Here is a 17,789-nt window from a genome sequence, read left to right on the forward strand (position 1 = left end):
GCAAGCCGGTTACCTCTCCGGGCCTGTTTCCTCATCTGTGAAATGGGCATCATGGCCACATGCTGGTGTCATGGGGATGACAGAGATTATGCATGGAAACAGCTTCTTCCTGCCCATGCTTAACCATATCAGCAAACTCCTTTTCTTTAAAAAAAAAAAAAAAAAAAATTTTGTCCAGCTGAGCAACTGAGCCATAAAAACACAAGAAGTAGCAACTTAAAGTTCACCTCCAGGGCCCCTGGGGGGCTCAGTCAGTTGAGCGTCCGACTCTTGATTTCAGCTCAGGTCATGATCTCAGGGTCGTGAGACTGAGCCCCGCATTGGGCTCTGCGCTCAGCATGGAGTCTGCTTGAGATTCTCTCCCTCTGCCCCTTCCCCCAATGTCCCTCTCCCTCTCTGTCTTTCTAAAATAAAATAAAATCTTAAAAAAAAAAAGGGTTCCCTGTCCCCAGCTACCAGCTCTGCTGCTGTGGACTGTTGTGTCTAAAGCGGTCTCACGCTACGTTACCGAGCACTCGTCATTCTGTTCCTTCTTTTCCAGCTTCGCTGTTTTACATAACAGTTCTTTCCTCACTTCTGCATTGTCCTCTGAATTGTCACTGCCCTCGGGGGGGCACGCTGTTCTACTCCAGACTGACCCGGAGTGCTGTGAGAAACATCTCCCGTCTTCACAGCGTGGAGCAGGCCCCCACCCACCTGCTTCTGAGTTAGCAGAGGCATGTCAGCCACCGCGGCTGCCCCCCCCCCCCGCCCCGCCCCGAGGCTGTGAGAAGTAAAGATTCCTCGGCCTGCTTCTGGTAGTTTGGATTTAATAAGTCTGCACGGCGGCGGTGGGGTGGGGTGGGGGGGCTCAGGAAGGGGAATTTTGCAAAGCACCCCAGGTAGTATCTGATGGTTTGGGAGCCATGTTGTAGGGCCCACCCCCCCCCAAAATTCAAGTTTAGATTTAAGTATGCTGGGGAGAAATTAGTAAAACTCAAGAACTAACTCAGGGTCACCAGTGACATTTCAAAGGCAATTCCCACTTAACAGATGAGAGAAATGGAGCAAGGATGGAGACAGATGAGGAGTGCGCTGGGCAGTCAGGCACGCAGAGCAAAGCCCAAGACCCCGCATCCAGTTCCTCTCTCTGCCCCACCTGCCCCCCATCACCACCACAGGGCACGGACCCTTCCGAATCCCTTCTTCTGGGGCAGTGGAGGGGTGGGGAGGTGTTGTGACTTTAGACCACAGAGGAACAATCACACACGTGCATACACACACACACACACACACACACACACACACACACACACACGGACTACCCTTATGAACTGAGGCAAAATCTGTTAACAGCTCTGTCAGAAGACCCAGCAAAGCTAAAAGCATCTTCTTTGGCTTTGATGTCTTGACAAGATGCTTCCTCTGAAAGCCCAGGGACAGCCCTGTTATTTCCTCTGACAGCCCCAGTGAAAAGCCCTGAAATGAGAAGTGGCGTCCCCACCGAAGCCCGGAGGTCCGATTCCTTGAGAGTGGCCCATGTGCTCCCGGGGTGTGTGTGGGGGGGGGTGACGTCAGCCTGGGAGGCCCGAGGGGCACGGGCTCCTCAGCTGGCTCTGACCTCTGCTCTGCCTCGGGCTGGAGACCCCCAGCCACAGGGGTCTCTGTGGTCTGACTCTCACCTGCCCCCCACATGCCTTCCTGGGGAGATCAGGAGCCTGGACATTTCTCACATCTGACAGCCAGGCTGTATGTCAGCCACCTTGCGACAGAGTTTGCAGAGGCTGGTCTGATGGTTTGACCCATTTTTACTTCCCCTGAGGGCCACAGGCTACTTGTAGGGAGAGGTCAGGAAATGCTACCACCCTGTCTCTGGCAAGCAGGGGGGAGGAGGGATGACCGTGGGGAAGTGCATCCTGGAGGAGGCTTCCAGAGCCTTGTTGCTCCACGTGCGGCTCCCCTCTGCAGCACCACCCTCCCCTGGGGGCTGGCAGAATCTCAGTCCCACCCTAGACTTCCTGAGTCAGGACCTGTATTTGAACAAGATCCCAGTAAAGCTTGTCTCCCAGCTCTGCTGCTCCAGGCCAAGCTCCTTCACCTCTCTGAGCTTCTGTGTCTACAGAGGGTCTTTGAAAAGTGAAACACTTAACACTTGACATATACCAAGACTTCGTGAATGTTAGCCATCATTGTTATTGGGAAAACGAGCGAGGGAGGATCGGTTTTATCACATTCAGACCCGAGTCATCCAGCCATGGGGAAGGAGGTCCAGACTGAATGGGAGATAGTTCCAGAGGAAAAGCGAAGAGCCCTCAACGTGTGCTTAGCAAACAAACGTCAGGATGGACGGAGGAGTGTCTCTGGCCGCCTGCGCCCTCGCTGTTTAATTTGGGGTTAATTCAGATTAGTGCTCATCTGCTTGGTTTGGGGGTTCCCATCTTCCCTTCCTGCCAGCCCCGCCACGACAAATGCATCTCCAAGAGCCTGCCGCTCCCATGACTCTGTTGCCGGCGGAAGGAGATGGCAGCTCCTTACCGTGGCCCTCAAGGCCCTTCACAGTCGAGGCCCAAGCTGACCAGCCAGCCTCGTCCCAGCTTCCAGTCTCACGGCCTGCCCTTTGACCTCAGTCCCGTCATTCCTCACCAACGTCCTTGCTCGTGGGCTGCCTCCTCTGCCTGGGAGTTTGTCCCTCTGGTTGGGGTCCCCCTCCCCTCTCTACGCCAGGACCCTACTCCACCCTTGGAGCCCTGCTCAACCAGCGGAGGCTGCGTCGTGTGCCAAGAGCATGGGGTTCAGCCTGGACTGACTTCGTTCAAATCCTAGCCCTGCCATGAACTTGCCGCGTGACCTTGGGCAAGGCACTCGGCCCCTCTGGCCTGGGTCCGCTCTTCCGTACATTGAGGCTTGTAACAACTGCCTGGCAGAGCTGTCGTGAGGACTCCTCCACATAGTGAGGAGAGTTTCGGTGAATCAGAGTCATGGTCGTTTTATTCCTGGAAGAAGATAACCTCCTCTGAGAAGCCTTTTTGCCTTCCTCCCACCCTGCCCGACGGAATGAGGCACCGCCTGCTCTGTGTTTCAGCAACTCGTTCGCCTCCTTGTCTGCGCAGCGTCCGGACGGTCCCCTGACGGCCTGCTCGGGGAAGGAGTCCCTGAGCTTCCTGCTTAGAGTCACAGGTCGCCCCACTCTGCACCCTGTCTCGTCACTGCTTGACTCTTCTCCATGGTGCTTATCAGCTGTCGGGCTTCTGCCTGTTTATGCCCATGAACGGGAGCTCCGCCAGAGCGGAGATTCCCGACGGTTCTCTCCTGCACGCTGGGTGCATCTGCCCTCCCCGTGCTCAGTATCGGTTGACTACATGAACAGATCACTTTCGTGCCGTGGAGTGTGTTCGGGTGGCACTGCCCTGCCTGGCTGTTATGGGCTGAATCGGGTCTCCCCCCAACCCCCCCGCCCACCCCACCCCACCCCACCAAATTCATGTGTTACAGTCCTACCCCTGAGAGTGGGACTGGATTTGCAGATAGGGTTTTTAAAGAGGTGAGGAGAGGGGCACCTGGGTGGCCCAGAGGTTAAACGTCTGCCTTCGGCTCAGGTCATGATCTCAGGGTCCTGGGATCAAGCCCCACATCGGCCTCCTTCTCAGCGGGCAGCCTGCTTCTCCCTGACTGCCCCTCACCCCCACCCCCACCCCCACTTGTGCTCTCTCGCGCTCAAATAAATAAATAAAATCTTAAAAAAAATAAAACAAAAAGGTGAGGAAGGCCTTGGGGTGAGCCCTAGTCCAGTATGACCGGTGTCCTTCTGGGGAGACCAGGAGGTAGACACATGCAGAACGAAGGACGTGTGAGGACACAGGGGGAAGGGGGCCATCCACTTGCCAAGGAGAGAGGCTTCGGGAGGAACCAACCCTGCAGACACTTCAGTCTTGGATTTGAAGCCCCCACAACTGTGAAAGAAATATTCCCGTTGTTGAAGCCTCCTGCTCTGGGGTCTGGGGTATTTGTTACGTACGGCAGCCCTGGCTGACTGATACTCCAGCTATGAGCTTCTGGAGGACAAGAGGACGGCTTTCTTCATCCTCCTGCCCCCACACCCACAGGGCCCAGCCCACACCCAAACGCCACACACAGGGGCCTGATCGAATTGCATTCCATCCGCAACACGGAGGGTGAGGATGGAGGAAGCACCTGCCGGTGAAGGGAGGCCTTCTTTGTAATGGTCTATAGAGGCTGGCCGTTTTCATTATGTATTATTTATTCCGAGGTCTTGTCATTGCTCATTCCTCATTGGGTTTCTTTGTGGTACGTGATAAATGCCGCGGTGGATACAAGGAGAACTGAGTGCATGTCAGAAACATGCAGAAAAGGCAAGGGTCTGTGTTTGGTGCTTGGGCTCCCTTTCTATGAACCATGAACTTGTCGCGCTCTGTCTCCATGGTGCTGTGAGGGCTGGGACGGCTGGAAAGACGGACGTGCTGTACAGAGTAGTCAGGAAGGAAGGAGATTTCTGACCTCTCCTCTCCTTCGGCGCCCCAGGATCTTCATCACAAATGTGCTTGGTCCTAACCTACTCAGGCACCCCCCACCCCAAGGCAGGGATTGCTTCTGAGGCTTCCCACTGCCGGGCCCTTGGCACCGTGGCTAGGGCAGCCAGCAAACAACTGAGTGCTGCCCGTAAGTCGGGTGTTTGCAGGTTGGCACAGAATGTGCCTGCGCCTGGGTCAGATCCATGGGAAGCTGGACAGGGTGAGATGGGCCATGCAGGGCAAGTCTGCTGGGATACTCGCCCCCCCGCCTCCCCACATGCGAGGGGCTGCATGGGAGTTTTAACATGCATTTCATTCACTCATTCATTCATTCATTCACTCCTTCCTTCCTCCATTTGTTTACTTTTGCCAATTCTGCCCGGTATATATCTGAATCTGAAGATGGCTGGCAACACGTAGCCTCCACGCCTGTGAGGACCAGGCTTCACGGCGCTGGTCCCAACCTCGCCATGGCTCACAGGCCCCATGTGCTGCTCTTCTGTAGACACTCACCCCCTCGTCGTGCCAGGATTATTCTTGGCCCTGAGATGGAAAGGATGCACCTAATCGAGGGCAGTGTTTCTGGCAGCTCCATCGCGGGGACCCCAAGAGATGGATTCTTCAAAGGCTCGGTGTGCTCCGAGCCCTGCCTCCGCTCCTCGCTTTTCTTCCTTCATCTTTCCTTCTTTGTGATCTGCTGCAGTTTGGACTCCTGGTTGCCCAATGAGTATTAGAAGATACTGTTTATTCTGAAATGCAGTTTTCAGAACATTGAGAAGTTCTGGGATGTTTTACCACAATTTGGTTCACTTCTGGGCCTCATTTGTCAACAGATTTAAATCATCCTACATATTGTGGGGAGTTTCAGTTAGAAAAATCTCTTCTCCCCTGTGCCCATTCCTGCCCGATTTCTTTGTTCTGCAGGACAAAAGTCTCCTTCTGCTCCCTCTCTTAAAAATTGCATTTCAGGGCACCTGGGGGGCTCAGTCTGTGGAGCCTCTGTCTTCAGCTCGGGTCATGATCTTGGGGTCCTGAGATTGAGTCCCTCGTCGGGCTCTCAGCTCATCGGGAGCCTGTGTCTCCCTCTCATGCTCTCTCTCTCTCTCTCTCTCAAATAAATTTAAAAAGCATTTCTTAAAAAATTGTATTTCAAATGCCCAAGTCTCTTGGCTAGTGTGTGCAAATCTAGCCACCTTCCGCTGTGTCAATAGCACCCTCTATGGAACTTTAGGACCCCCTTCCCCTTACAGAGTTCCTCCACTCATATGAACCCCAACACACACACACACGCAGGTGCACACACGTAAGGGTGCACACACATGTGCATACACAGTACAGAGATTTTGCTATGCTTCCTCACCCCACATCAGCTACAGTTCCCACGAGGTAGCTGTCCTGCAGTTAATTTTTCAGCCAACATTTATAGAAAGCATACTATGAGCCAGGTATGGTTCTAGGCTCTGGGGAAACCACAGTGAAAAGTTTCTGCATTTGTGGAGTTTATATTCTAAAATAGCACTGTCTAGTAGAAGATCCCTCAAGGATAGAAACAGCCTGCGCTGTTTAATACAACAGCCACCAGCCACACGTGGCTACTGAGCCCTTGAAAAGTGGCCAGTGTGGCTAAGGAACAGATTTTTAATTTTATTTTCATTAATTTAAATTCAAAGAACCGCATGTGGCTAGTGGCTGGCGTATTGAAAGCACAATTCTAACGGAAGAAATCAATGAGTAGGCAAATACTGTCCCCTCCCTCCTTTAACCACAAAATGTATGAGTAAATTTTAAATATTGGAAAGTGCTATGAAGAAAGCAAAGGCGCGTAAGGAAATAGAGTGATGGGGGAGGCATTAATTTCGGTGGGGTGGCGGTCGGGAAAGGCCTCTCTGTGGCAGGATGACTTTCAAAAGGAGCTGTGAGCACTGAGGGGCTCTGGGCTGGGACGTTCCAGCAGAGGCCCTGAGATGGAAAGAATGCACCTGTTCCAGCAGCCGGAGTGGGATGCTCGAGAGGGATCGGGAAGCATGGGTTTGCAGGCTGTTATAAGGGCACCGAGAAAAGGCTTCATGCAGAAAGGTGACATGAACTGATTTTTATCTTAAAACATCCCTCAGCTCTGGAGGGGAAGGAAGCAAGAGACCCATGGGAGGCTGCCTCAGGATTCCAGGCAGGAGGTGATGGTAGCTGAGACAAGGCAGGGAGAAAGGGAAGTGGTGCGAAGTGGTCTGGTACTAGATTTATTCTGAAGATAGCGTCCACAGGATTGCTGATGGATTCATTGGGATGACACAAGGAGGTTTTTGGCCAGAATGAGCAGTGGTAGAGCCATTGACAGATGAGAAACTCTGGAGGAGGCAGTGAGTGGCGGAGGGGGGGAATAAGAGTCTGATCAGCAGGAATGTGGAGGCTGAAGATGTCGATTTGGGTGTGCTCAGCAAAAAGACATGCTCTGCTGCGCCCGTGTCCTCTCCTCACCAGTGCCCTAAGGGGTCCTCGCCCACTGCTGATGACATTGCCCAGCATGGAAATTCCAGGGCTCCTCCTTAGAATGGCTGGGTCCTGGGTTCCCAAGGGGAAATGCCCCTCCCTGAGTCCTGCTCAGCTTTGTCACCTGAGCCCCTAGGCAGGTGGGTGTGGGCAGAGTCCCACAGAGTTGCTCATAAAAATAAGTCTTCACTTCCGCCCTTGACCACTCTCTTCAGTGGGACTCCCAAACCCAAGCCATTCCCCTTCTCCCTGGATGTCAGCTAGCTATACGTGTTTGAAAACCCAGCTCCCTTCTCCTTTAACCACACCATGAAAGGGCCCCTCTGTAACAGCCCATGCATCTAGACGCTCAACAAGGCTAGTTCCCCAGTTTGCGTTCTCTTAATATACCCTACTCCTATTAAGCAAATTGTTCCTGTACTCCCAAATTAATATTTGTTTAATGCAATTCCAATCAAAATTCTAACAGGATTTTATTTTGCAGATGATTCTGATTTATGAGAATTGGTTTACGTAAATAAGTGATCAAAAGAACCCAGAAATGTTTTGCAAAAGAAGAGTGATATGGAGGAATTCACTCGACCAGATATTAAAACATACTCTTTTTTGGGGGGGGGGGAGTCATGTGGTAGCTGTATTTATTTTTCCATACTGTTTGTCACAGTGGCTGCATAAAACATACTCTATGAAAATAAATTAAGTGAGGCATAAATATGGGTCCCAATAGCTAGATAAGAGGCACAGAATAGATGACCCAGAAACGCCCTAGTATATATAAAAAATTAATGTATGACAAAGATGATTTCACACATTACTGAGAAAAGATAACACAATACATGCTATGAGATAATTGGTAACTTTCAAGAAAAATGGTTAGAATTGTATCTTACAGCTTAACCCAAGATCAATTCAATTCCAGATGAGTTAAATGTAAAAAATAAAGCTAAACCACTCTAAGAAAACAGAATAATATGTCTCAGCTATCAAAGAAGACACTTTCTTTTTTTAATGTGCAAGTGATTTTTATTTATTATTTCTGTTGAAGTAAAATTGACATATAACATCCTGTTAGTTTCAGGTGCTCATTGTAGTGATTCCATGTTTTCTTGTCATTATGAAATGGTCCCCACGATAAGTCTAGTCACCATCTGTCAGCATACAGACTTATCAGAGTATCACTGACTATATTCCCTATGCTGTGCATTACATCCCAGGACTTATTTTTTTATAAGTGAAAATTTGTACCTCTTAATCATTACCTTTTACCTATTTCGTGTGCCCCCCAAATGTTCCCCCCTTCTGGTAACCAGCAGTTTGTTTCTTATAATCGGAAATCACTTTCTACATATAAAATCACAATGAAAGGGGCCACAAAAGAAAAAGGTTGGTAAATTTGCTGCCTAAAACTTAAAATTTTTACATGTAAAACAAGAAAAACACCATATACAAAAGTAGAAGGTAAATGATAGACTAGAAACATTTTGCAACAAATATAATAAAGTACTGATACTCTTAATCTGGAGAGAACTCTTGTAAATTAATAGTGAAACCACTGAGCATCACAAGATAAAAATGGCATAAATGAGCAATTCAAAAAGAAAGAACACACATGGCAAGTAAATCTCTGAAAACAGTTCAACCTGATTAGCAATCAAGGAAAACACAAAGGCATATTAAAATTGAAGCTGAAGCTTAGATTAAGTGTCTAATTGGCAAGGCTTTTTCACGGTGATATTTCATACAGGTAGAGTGGTAAGTCGGGCATTCTCGTTCACTGCCAAGGCAAAGGTTGGCTGGTGCAAAAGTTGGCCATATGAGTCAAGAGAACTTCAAATGCACAAACTCTTTGACCCAGTGCTTCTATATCTAAGCATTCATCCAAAGGTCGTTGTCAGAAATAAGGACTCCGGGTATTGACTATAATTTCGTTGAGATGAACCAAAAATTGGAAATAAATGTCCAACAAAAGTTGAATGGCTAAATACATCACATGTGGTCTATCCCTACAAGATAATACCATGCAGCCATTTTTTTTAAATCGTCATTTTGCTCAATATTTCTAGAAATGAGGGACCTTTCAATGAGTGAAAGGAAGGAACTATTTGGGGTGACTTTTTTCTCCTTTATACTTCAAAGCATTTTCTGGATTTTCTCTACTGATGATTTTACTCTTATGATAAGAATCAAACGTCGATACCCATTTTCTAATGCCCGTGTAAACACCACTTGCTGGCCCCAGGTATGCGTCTTGCTTCTGATGTAGCATCAATTTAAGTAGCTTGAGAGCCCAGTGGCCTCTCGTCTTCGATATCCCCTCCCCACCAGCCCACACACTGCTCAGTGCCTTTGTTGCTTTTCTGTATCTGTTTGCCTCTAAACATGAACGAGTGACCTGCACCCTCGTTTGCTTGCTCTAGGCCAGTTCCCACTGCTGTTTCCAGAGAAAGGAAGAGAAGAATATGATCTTTCATTTTCATGTGCCCCACTCTCACCGTCTGCCCTTACCTAGGTGTTTGCTTTGTCTGGGGGGCCAGTTGGGGTGGGTTAGAAAGAAATGCTAGTTTCTCCCGCCTTATGGAAAAACACTGACCCTGTCTTTGTTCTTATCCCACAGATATGATGCTGCCTCTTGTGTGTAGCCATTGGCGCAGTGACAATTTTCTGTGCTGAGATCATTCTCAACACTCGAACATTAGACTTCAGCACTCAAGGGAAGCCAAAGCCATTGGTGGGGGAATAAAAGCCCAAAGCCTTTTATCTTACTTGTTCCAAAAATTGCACTGCCCCTTTCCTACCTGCCCACCCACCCCACCCCCCAAATTAAGCTATTGCACGCAGACAGGCAGCATGGCGAGCAAGCGAAAATCCACCACCCCGTGCATGGTTCGGACACCACAAGTAGTAGAACAGGATGTGCCCGAGGAAGGAGACAGGGCCAAAGAGAAAGGAATCAGCACGCCGCAGCCTGAAGCAGCCAAGGACAGTTGGACAGTGGAACCCGAAAACTCTTCCAAAGAAAATGAAGTGATAGAGGTGAAATCTACAGGGGAAAACCAATCCAAAAAACTCCAAGGTGGTTATGAATGCAAATACTGCCCCTACTCCACGCAGAACCTGAACGAGTTCACGGAGCACGTCGACATGCAGCACCCCAACGTGATTCTCAACCCCCTCTACGTGTGTGCCGAATGTAACTTCACAACCAAAAAATACGACTCCTTGTCTGACCACAACTCCAAGTTCCATCCCGGGGAGACAAACTTCAAGCTGAAGTTGATCAAGCGCAATAATCAGACTGTCTTAGAGCAGTCCATCGAAGCCACCAACCACGTCGTGTCCATCGCCACCAGCGGCCCGGCGAGCGGTGACAGTGATCCTGGAATCTCCGTGAGTAAGACCCCCATCATGAAGCCAGGGAAACCAAAAGCTGATGCCAAGAAGGTGCCCAAGAAGCCCGAGGAAGCCACCCCCGAGAACCACGTGGAGGGGACGGCCCGCCTGGTGACCGACGCGGCTGAGATCCTCTCGAGACTCGGAGGCGTGGAGCTCCTCCAGGACACGCTAGGGCATGTCATGCCTTCTGTCCAGCTCCCACCAAATATCAACCTTGTCCCCAAGGTCCCTGTCCCGCTGAATACTACCAAATACAACTCCGCCCTGGACACGAATGCCACCATGATCAACTCCTTCAACAAGTTCCCTTACCCAACGCAGGCTGAGTTGTCCTGGCTAACCGCTGCTTCCAAACACCCAGAGGAGCACATCAGAATCTGGTTTGCCACACAGCGCTTAAAGCACGGCATTAGCTGGTCCCCAGAGGAGGTGGAGGAGGCCCGGAAAAAGATGTTTAATGGCACCATCCAGTCGGTACCCCCGACGATCACCGTGCTGCCAGCCCAGTTGGCGCCCACAAAGATGTCACAGCCCATCCTCCAGACAGCGCTGCCATGCCAGATTCTCGGCCAGACCAGCCTGGTGCTGACTCAGGTGACGAGCGGGTCAACAACCGTCTCCTGCTCCCCTATCACGCTTGCTGTGGCCGGAGTGACCAACCACGGCCAGAAGAGACCTTTAGTGACTCCCCAAGCTGCCTCCGAGCCCAAGCGTCCACATGTCGCTCAGGTGCCAGAGCCCCCACCCAAGGTGGCCAACCCTTCACTGACCCCGGCCAGCGACCGCAAGAAGACAAAGGAGCAGATCGCACATCTCAAGGCGAGCTTTCTCCAGAGCCAGTTCCCTGACGATGCGGAGGTCTATCGGCTCATCGAGGTGACCGGCCTTGCCAGGAGTGAGATCAAGAAGTGGTTCAGCGACCACCGGTACCGGTGTCAAAGAGGCATCGTCCACATCACCAGCGAATCCCTTGCCAAAGACCAGCTGGCCATCGCAGCCTCCCGACACGGCCGCACATACCACGCATACCCAGACTTTGCCCCACAGAAATTCAAAGAAAAAACCCAGGGTCAGGTTAAAATCCTGGAAGACAGCTTTTTGAAAAGCTCCTTCCCGACCCAAGTAGAACTGGATAGGCTAAGGGTGGACACGAAACTGAGCAGGAGAGAGATTGAATCCTGGTTCTCGGAGAGACGGAAGCTTCGGGACAGCATGGAGCAAGCTGTCTTGGATTCCATGGGGGCTGGCAAAAAAGGCCAAGACGTGGTGGCCCCCAATGGTGCTCTGTCTCGGCTCGACCAGCTCTCTGGGGCCCAGCTAGCTGGTGCTCTGCCCAGCCCTTCACCAGCAATTACGAAAAGCCAAGAACAGGTACATCTCCTGAGGAGCACGTTTGCAAGAACCCAGTGGCCTACCCCCCAGGAGTATGACCAGTTAGCAGCCAAGACTGGCCTGGTCCGAACTGAAATTGTGCGTTGGTTTAAGGAGAATAGATGCTTGCTAAAAACCGGGACCTTAAAGTGGATGGAGCAGTCCCAGCACCAGCACCTGGCCGGCGAACACAGTTATGATGCCCCGCAGAGGAGAGCCACGAGGGCTGGCACCACCGAGAGCCCAAAGAACGGGAGCGAGGTGGCTCAGCCACATTACAAGGACCCCAAAAAGCTCTGCGAAGAGGACTTGGAGAAGTTGGTACCCAGGGTGAAAGTGAGCAACGAGCAAGCAAAAGATGGGGCGCCGGCCAAGCCTTCAGAAGCCACCTCGGACAGGTCAGAGGGCCCCGGCGGGGACGGCCCGGGCAGCGACGAGAACGAGGGGTCGGGCGTTGTGGATTGGGTGGAGGTCACGGTCGGAGAGGAGGACGCCGTCTCAGACAGGTCCGACGGCTGGAGTCAGACCGCAGCCGAAGGCACCGCAGAACTGGCCGGCTCGGACTCCGACAGCATCCCTGCCGAGGCCGGCCAGGCCTAACAGGTAACTCCACCTGCTCTCCACCCAGGGAACGAGGGGAGCATGCTGCTTTTCCTTCTTTTTATTGCCGGGGTCAGTAGAGGCTGTAGGGGACAGAGATGTTGACACAGACGATGGGGTCTTGTTTTTAAAAGGAAGAAAAGTAGTGATGCCAGCAGGCCGGGTCGAAAGACCCGGAGTGGGTCCCGCAGGACCAGTCAAGACGGTCGTTGGCTTCACGTAGGATGGAACGCAGGTGTGAGCCAGCAGGATGCCAGAGCAGAGTCTGCTGAACATATAGAGAGAGAGCAGGTACAGAAGGAGGGAGGGTCTGGGAACCTCAGAAAGGAAAGGAGCATGCGTCCCATCTTTGCTTGGGGTCTGGGGTTTTTATGAATGATTGTGGTCTAGTGCATGCGGCCTCTCAGGCACCCAGGAACTGGTCAGAACAAGGACAGGGTGCAGGTGTCCTCCTAAGTCTCTCATTCCCTGGAGCCCAGAGGGGCTGGACATATGTCTAGCGCCAGGGGTCTGGAATAGGCAAATGCACCTGCCGGCCTCACCTGGTCATTCCTGGGATGTTACCTATTATGCTGGAAGACCAGAGAAATCATTAACTCCTTGCCCCTTACAAGGAGGACATACATTAAGGCGTGTGTAGGGCGGAGGTGCAGGTCCTCTCGAGAACAGAAGCAGGAAAGGGAGCAAAAAGCAGACTTTTGGGGGCTTCTTCAGTTTCCTTGTAGTGACTCACGAGGTGTGGCAGATTCTGTGTCCCCATCTGCAAGGCTGATGGGTGATGATGCTGCTGCCTGTGGCCTGTTTTGGCCACCACCCTCTGGGGCCTGTCCATTCTGAAGTCTAGATGCAGTTGTAGCACGGACAAATCCTTCGCCTGCTTTGTGTTCACTGCTCTAAGAAACAAACGTGAAAAGGATGTGTCTTTTCCTTTTCCTTTTTTTTTTTTTTTCATTTTCTTTCCTTTTTGGATTTTTAAGAGTAGTTAACCAAGTTTACTGGCTAGAGATCTGGGGTTGTGTCTTTTAACCTGACAGGTCTGGGTATCTGCCTTGGCATGGCTAAAGGAAGGCACGGATCTCACTAAGTAACCCAGCCCCTAATTGTGCTGATTGGGTCCCTGGAACCCCTTCAAATCTGGAAGAGACTGATGTAAATGAGGCCTGTGGAGCCACAAAAGCCTGGGAAGGGAGGTTACCATGGTTACTAATGGCCATGTCATCCACATGATGGGACATGCCACCCAAGCCCTGGTGTTTGTGCTTTCACGAGAGGTCTGTGCACATCAAGGCCTAAAAGCCCAGGCGCCTGCTTGGTGGTGGGTTTAGAGTAAAGGGGGCAGCGGGGAGAGGGGTGCAGGAGGCAAAGATCACCTTGGCCAAAGCCGAAACGTTCCAAGGGCAGCTTGGAAGCATGAGGAGGATGTGCGATTTACAATCTGCCCGGATGGGCTTCTCCAGAGGTCACTTAAAAGGTAACAGAAGGGGACCCCGCCCCCCGCCCCCCACATCATCTTTTCAAATCATAAAATAAAGGTAAGAACCTCCAGAATGATTGAAAAGGTTCTCAAGGGAGCCCTGGAAATTACCATACCTCTTTATTAATGAGTTCGGACAACTTTGGTCAGCCACTCATCGATTCATTTATTTTGTAGTAAGATAAGGTGCCTGGCAACAAAATAAAGTCTTCTGGAAACCCTGTTTTAGCCAGTTCTATCAGCTAGTGAAACAGTGATTTAAGGGACAGCCAATTGCAGATGCCATCAAGTCTTCTCCCCCACCCCGACTTTTCAGGAGGGAGATAATGGGTTACAGGTGAAGATGCAGCACAGCGGGGAGGGGCTAGTGATAGGAGGGGGCTAAAGGCTACGCAAGCCACCAATAGTACCCACTGCCCCCCACCATCTGGCTACCCTGGTTCCTCCCTCTGGCTATTTTCCCGCCTTCTTCTGAGACCCTACCAGCCATGCCCATATCTCCCTCGTTGAAATGAGGGAGCAGTTTTTTTTTTTTTTGTCCAGTCAGAATCTGCCTGAAAGCTCCTTGTTTGCCTTGTCTTCCATCCTTGACCTCTTCCAGTGCGTGACAGAAGTCTGCGTGATTGCTTTTTCCTCCTGCCATGGAGTAGACAACAGGGTTCGGTTCAATTCAGCAAATCCATTCTGCGCACCTACTGTGTGCCAGGCTCTGTGCTAAGCACCAAGTTAACGGGATGAAGAAGACAGATGAGAGTCCTCACTCACATGGAGCTCAGTCAGGCCGAGGAGAGGAAATTGCTCTTTCCTTTACTGGCCGGGGTGATCCGTGCTGTGATGGGGACGTGCACAGCTGTGCACGGGAGCACTCAGGAGGGGCACCCAGGCTGAGGTCAGGGCAGGCTGCCTGGAGGAAGGGACAGCTGTCTCAGGGGCTAGCTGAGGGGAAGGAGTTAGCCAGTGCACCAACAAGGAAGAGTGGTTCATGTGGAAGGAGCAGACAAGGCAAAGTTCCAGAGACAAAGAAGGAATGGTACAGTTAAGGAACCAAGAGTGTTGGGGCATAGCCGGCAAGCCGAGCGTGGGGCTCAGGGGACGATGGGAAAGGGCAACTGGAAGAAAAGACGATGGTTTGCTCCAGCAGGCAGAGCGATTCCAAACCAGTCGTGTTGCCGAGTTTGAACATAGGAATGCTGAGTGTCCCTGTCTCCCAGAGTGAGCTCGGATGGCACTTCCAGATCCCCATCCCTGAGTGGGGGCTGTCTAGAGGGAGGCCTCTAGACGGAGGCCCCTGCGGCCACCTGTCCCCATGCCTTCTCCCCCAAGCTGTACCACCACCAACAGCTGAAAATGCCCACCTATGTTGGCTGTCACTGTGTGGCCCCTGACCTGAGGCCCGAGAGAAAGACAAAGAGGGGACACAATGCTAGAATCATAGAGAGAAGCTTTGGAGGGAAGGGCAGAAGGATGAAAGGGAGCGGTACAAGGCCTCCTGAGGATCCGAGGCGGGGCTACGTGCTCTGGCCACAGATGGTCTCACTCAATGCTCCTAGTGACACTGACAGGTAAGCTCCTCTAGATTTTTTTCTTTTTTAAGATTTATGGGCTCGATCCTATGACCCTGAGATCATGACCCGAGCCAAAATCAAGAGTCAGACACTCAACTGAGCCACCCAGGGGCCCCTCTTGATTTTTATAAACCCAGAAACTGAGGCTCAGAAACCAAGGAGCTTACCCCATTCTCCTAGCCCCTTGGCTCCACCCCAGAGCCCTGGCTCCTACGGCTGTCTCTGGCTCTCTATTTTTGACGGAAATTCCCCATTTCTGGCTGACCCCCCCAGCGGTGGGGTTGGGAGGTGGGGAATACCTAGGGTGTTTAGAATCGACCATGAAACATTAGATACTTTGGAGATGAAGGAACTAGCTGCTTTCTTCCCCTCTCTCCCCCGCAAAAAAAATCAGGAACACCCAGAAACCCCCTTTTACATTTCTTTATGGTAAATGCCACAAGCATGAGCTGAAAAATGTTCCTAAACAAGATGCTAAGATCTGCTTGACACCTGGTGACATCTGACATCCCTACTTGGCTTCCTGATATTTCCGAGGTGCCACTATACGGAGAGACAGGCTGCCATCCGCACTGGGGGTGGCATCCTGGACAGAGCCACCCCTTAAAGGAACCTTTCAACTTGGAAGAAATCCCTCCAAATTACTTCACAGCTTTTATGAACTGAACACATGGGTCTCTTGAAATTCATAAATATTCAGTGATGCCTTTATTTAAACACATATTTATTTAGGAAGCTGCAGTTGAGTTCAGTTGTTACACATATAATAATCCTGAAAATAATGCACAGTTTTGGCTTCAGAAAAGGTGTTATGGGACGTATATACGAGAGAGAGAGAGAGAGAGAGAGAGAGGATGAACTTGGGTGAGCCCCTGAGAGCAGACACCTGGGTTTCCCCCTCTGTTGGAGTTAAACATCCCCTCTGCTAAAGCTTCCCAAGGCTTACGACAGCGTCCGATTCAAGCTGGGCTCCCTCAGCCTTGAGGTTAGACAGAAAGGTAACGAGTCCTTTCCAAACCTTGAATTGTGTTGTCTTGACTCAACCTCTAGGTCTAATCATCGAGCCATCCATTGAGAGACCTGTCCTGGTAAGAGGCTGAACAGTAAATTCCTCCTTTCCGAAAAATGAGTCAGAATACTTGAGCCACACATGGCCAGACATATGCCTCGATGTTTGGCCAGATGGAACATCCCAGTACTCCTACTACTAAGAGTTTCTATTTACTGGTCTCTGCCATGTGCTTGGGATTCTTCTAAGCACATCCAGTAAATCATTTAAACTTCACTTCATCCCCCGTGAGGTAGGTGTGGCTTTCTTCCCATTTTGCAGAGGGCAAAACTGAGGCTCAGAGAGACTTGCCCTGGGTTCCCCATCTCGAGGCTGGTGGAGGCTGAAGGCCACCCCTTGTCTGTCAGGCCAATGCCCGACCCAGCCACAGGGGCAGCACCAGTATAGCTCAGGCCAGACCAGCAGGACTTGGCCATTTCTTAATACTACACACAAAAACTAATACACAAGTGCTCATTCACTAACTCTGCTACCTCCCAATTTGTGACAATTTCCAATTCATGACTTAGGGATGGATTTGGAGAAGAGATAAAGTTTGTGAAATGCCAGAAAAATATTTTCTATAGTTCAGCTTGCTTCAAAAATTCAAGTGTTGCATCCTGGCTATAATTTAGGATCCAGGATATGTGTGCCCCCACATCTATTCAGATTAGCTGTCTAAATACAGATATTTGAATGAGTGGACGGATGGAAGGATGGATGCATGGATGGATGGATGAAAATGTAATTATCTGTTTCCCTGTCTCTCTGCCACCAGACCCTTGAACACAGGGACCATATCCCATTAATCTCTGGGTCCCCAGTGCCTGATTCAGAGTGGATGCGTAATAGCAATGTATTGAACCACCCTGAGAATACAAACATAGTTGGCTCTCAGTTGTCTGGAATCTGGTATTTCAATCCTTTGCTCCTCCTCATTGTTTTCCATCACTCAGTAGCCCCAATGGCTGACAGCAGGCAGAATAGAGGCGCTGGGGACAGTTTGCTTTCCATGTGTGTGAGCAGCTGAAGGAAAAGGTCTACTGGAGAATCCCTCACTGGATATTTACTGGGCGATGCTTCTCAGGGACTGCACATTAGCCTTGCTGCCCCGGCGCCTAATGGAGAGTTAAATGTGACTACTTCCATTTACCTAATTCTGGAGCTTCTCACGTTAGGAACTCTCACTGTGCTTTGGGAAGCTTGTAGCAACTTAGGAACCATGAAGTCTAAGTTCCCTCATTTGTCAGAGGAAGGATGCGGGCCCCAGGAAGAGGAAGTTCCTGGTCCAGAGGCATCCATCATAAGTGACTTGGCTTCTTCGTGCATCAGGGATTTGCGGT

General features: G+C 50.8%; 1 protein-coding gene across 3 annotated transcripts in view; it reads left to right on the forward strand.

Annotated features, from left to right (window-relative positions):
- ZHX2 (zinc fingers and homeoboxes 2) overlaps positions 1 to 17,789 on the forward strand; it is a 154,168-nt gene that overhangs the window by 130,016 nt on the left and 6,363 nt on the right. For all 3 annotated transcript variants that reach the window (XM_027598089.2, XM_027598096.2, XM_027598106.2), the window contains exon 3: positions 9,610 to 12,362. In XM_027598089.2, the coding sequence (XP_027453890.1) occupies positions 9,843 to 12,359 (2,517 nt within the window). In that variant the 5' untranslated portion in view covers positions 9,610 to 9,842 and the 3' untranslated portion in view covers positions 12,360 to 12,362. The remainder of the gene's footprint in view (positions 1 to 9,609; positions 12,363 to 17,789) is intronic.

The sequence above is a fragment of the Zalophus californianus genome, chromosome 4 (assembly GCF_009762305.2).
Source record: "Zalophus californianus isolate mZalCal1 chromosome 4, mZalCal1.pri.v2, whole genome shotgun sequence".
NCBI classification, from domain to species: Eukaryota; Metazoa; Chordata; class Mammalia; order Carnivora; family Otariidae; genus Zalophus; species Zalophus californianus.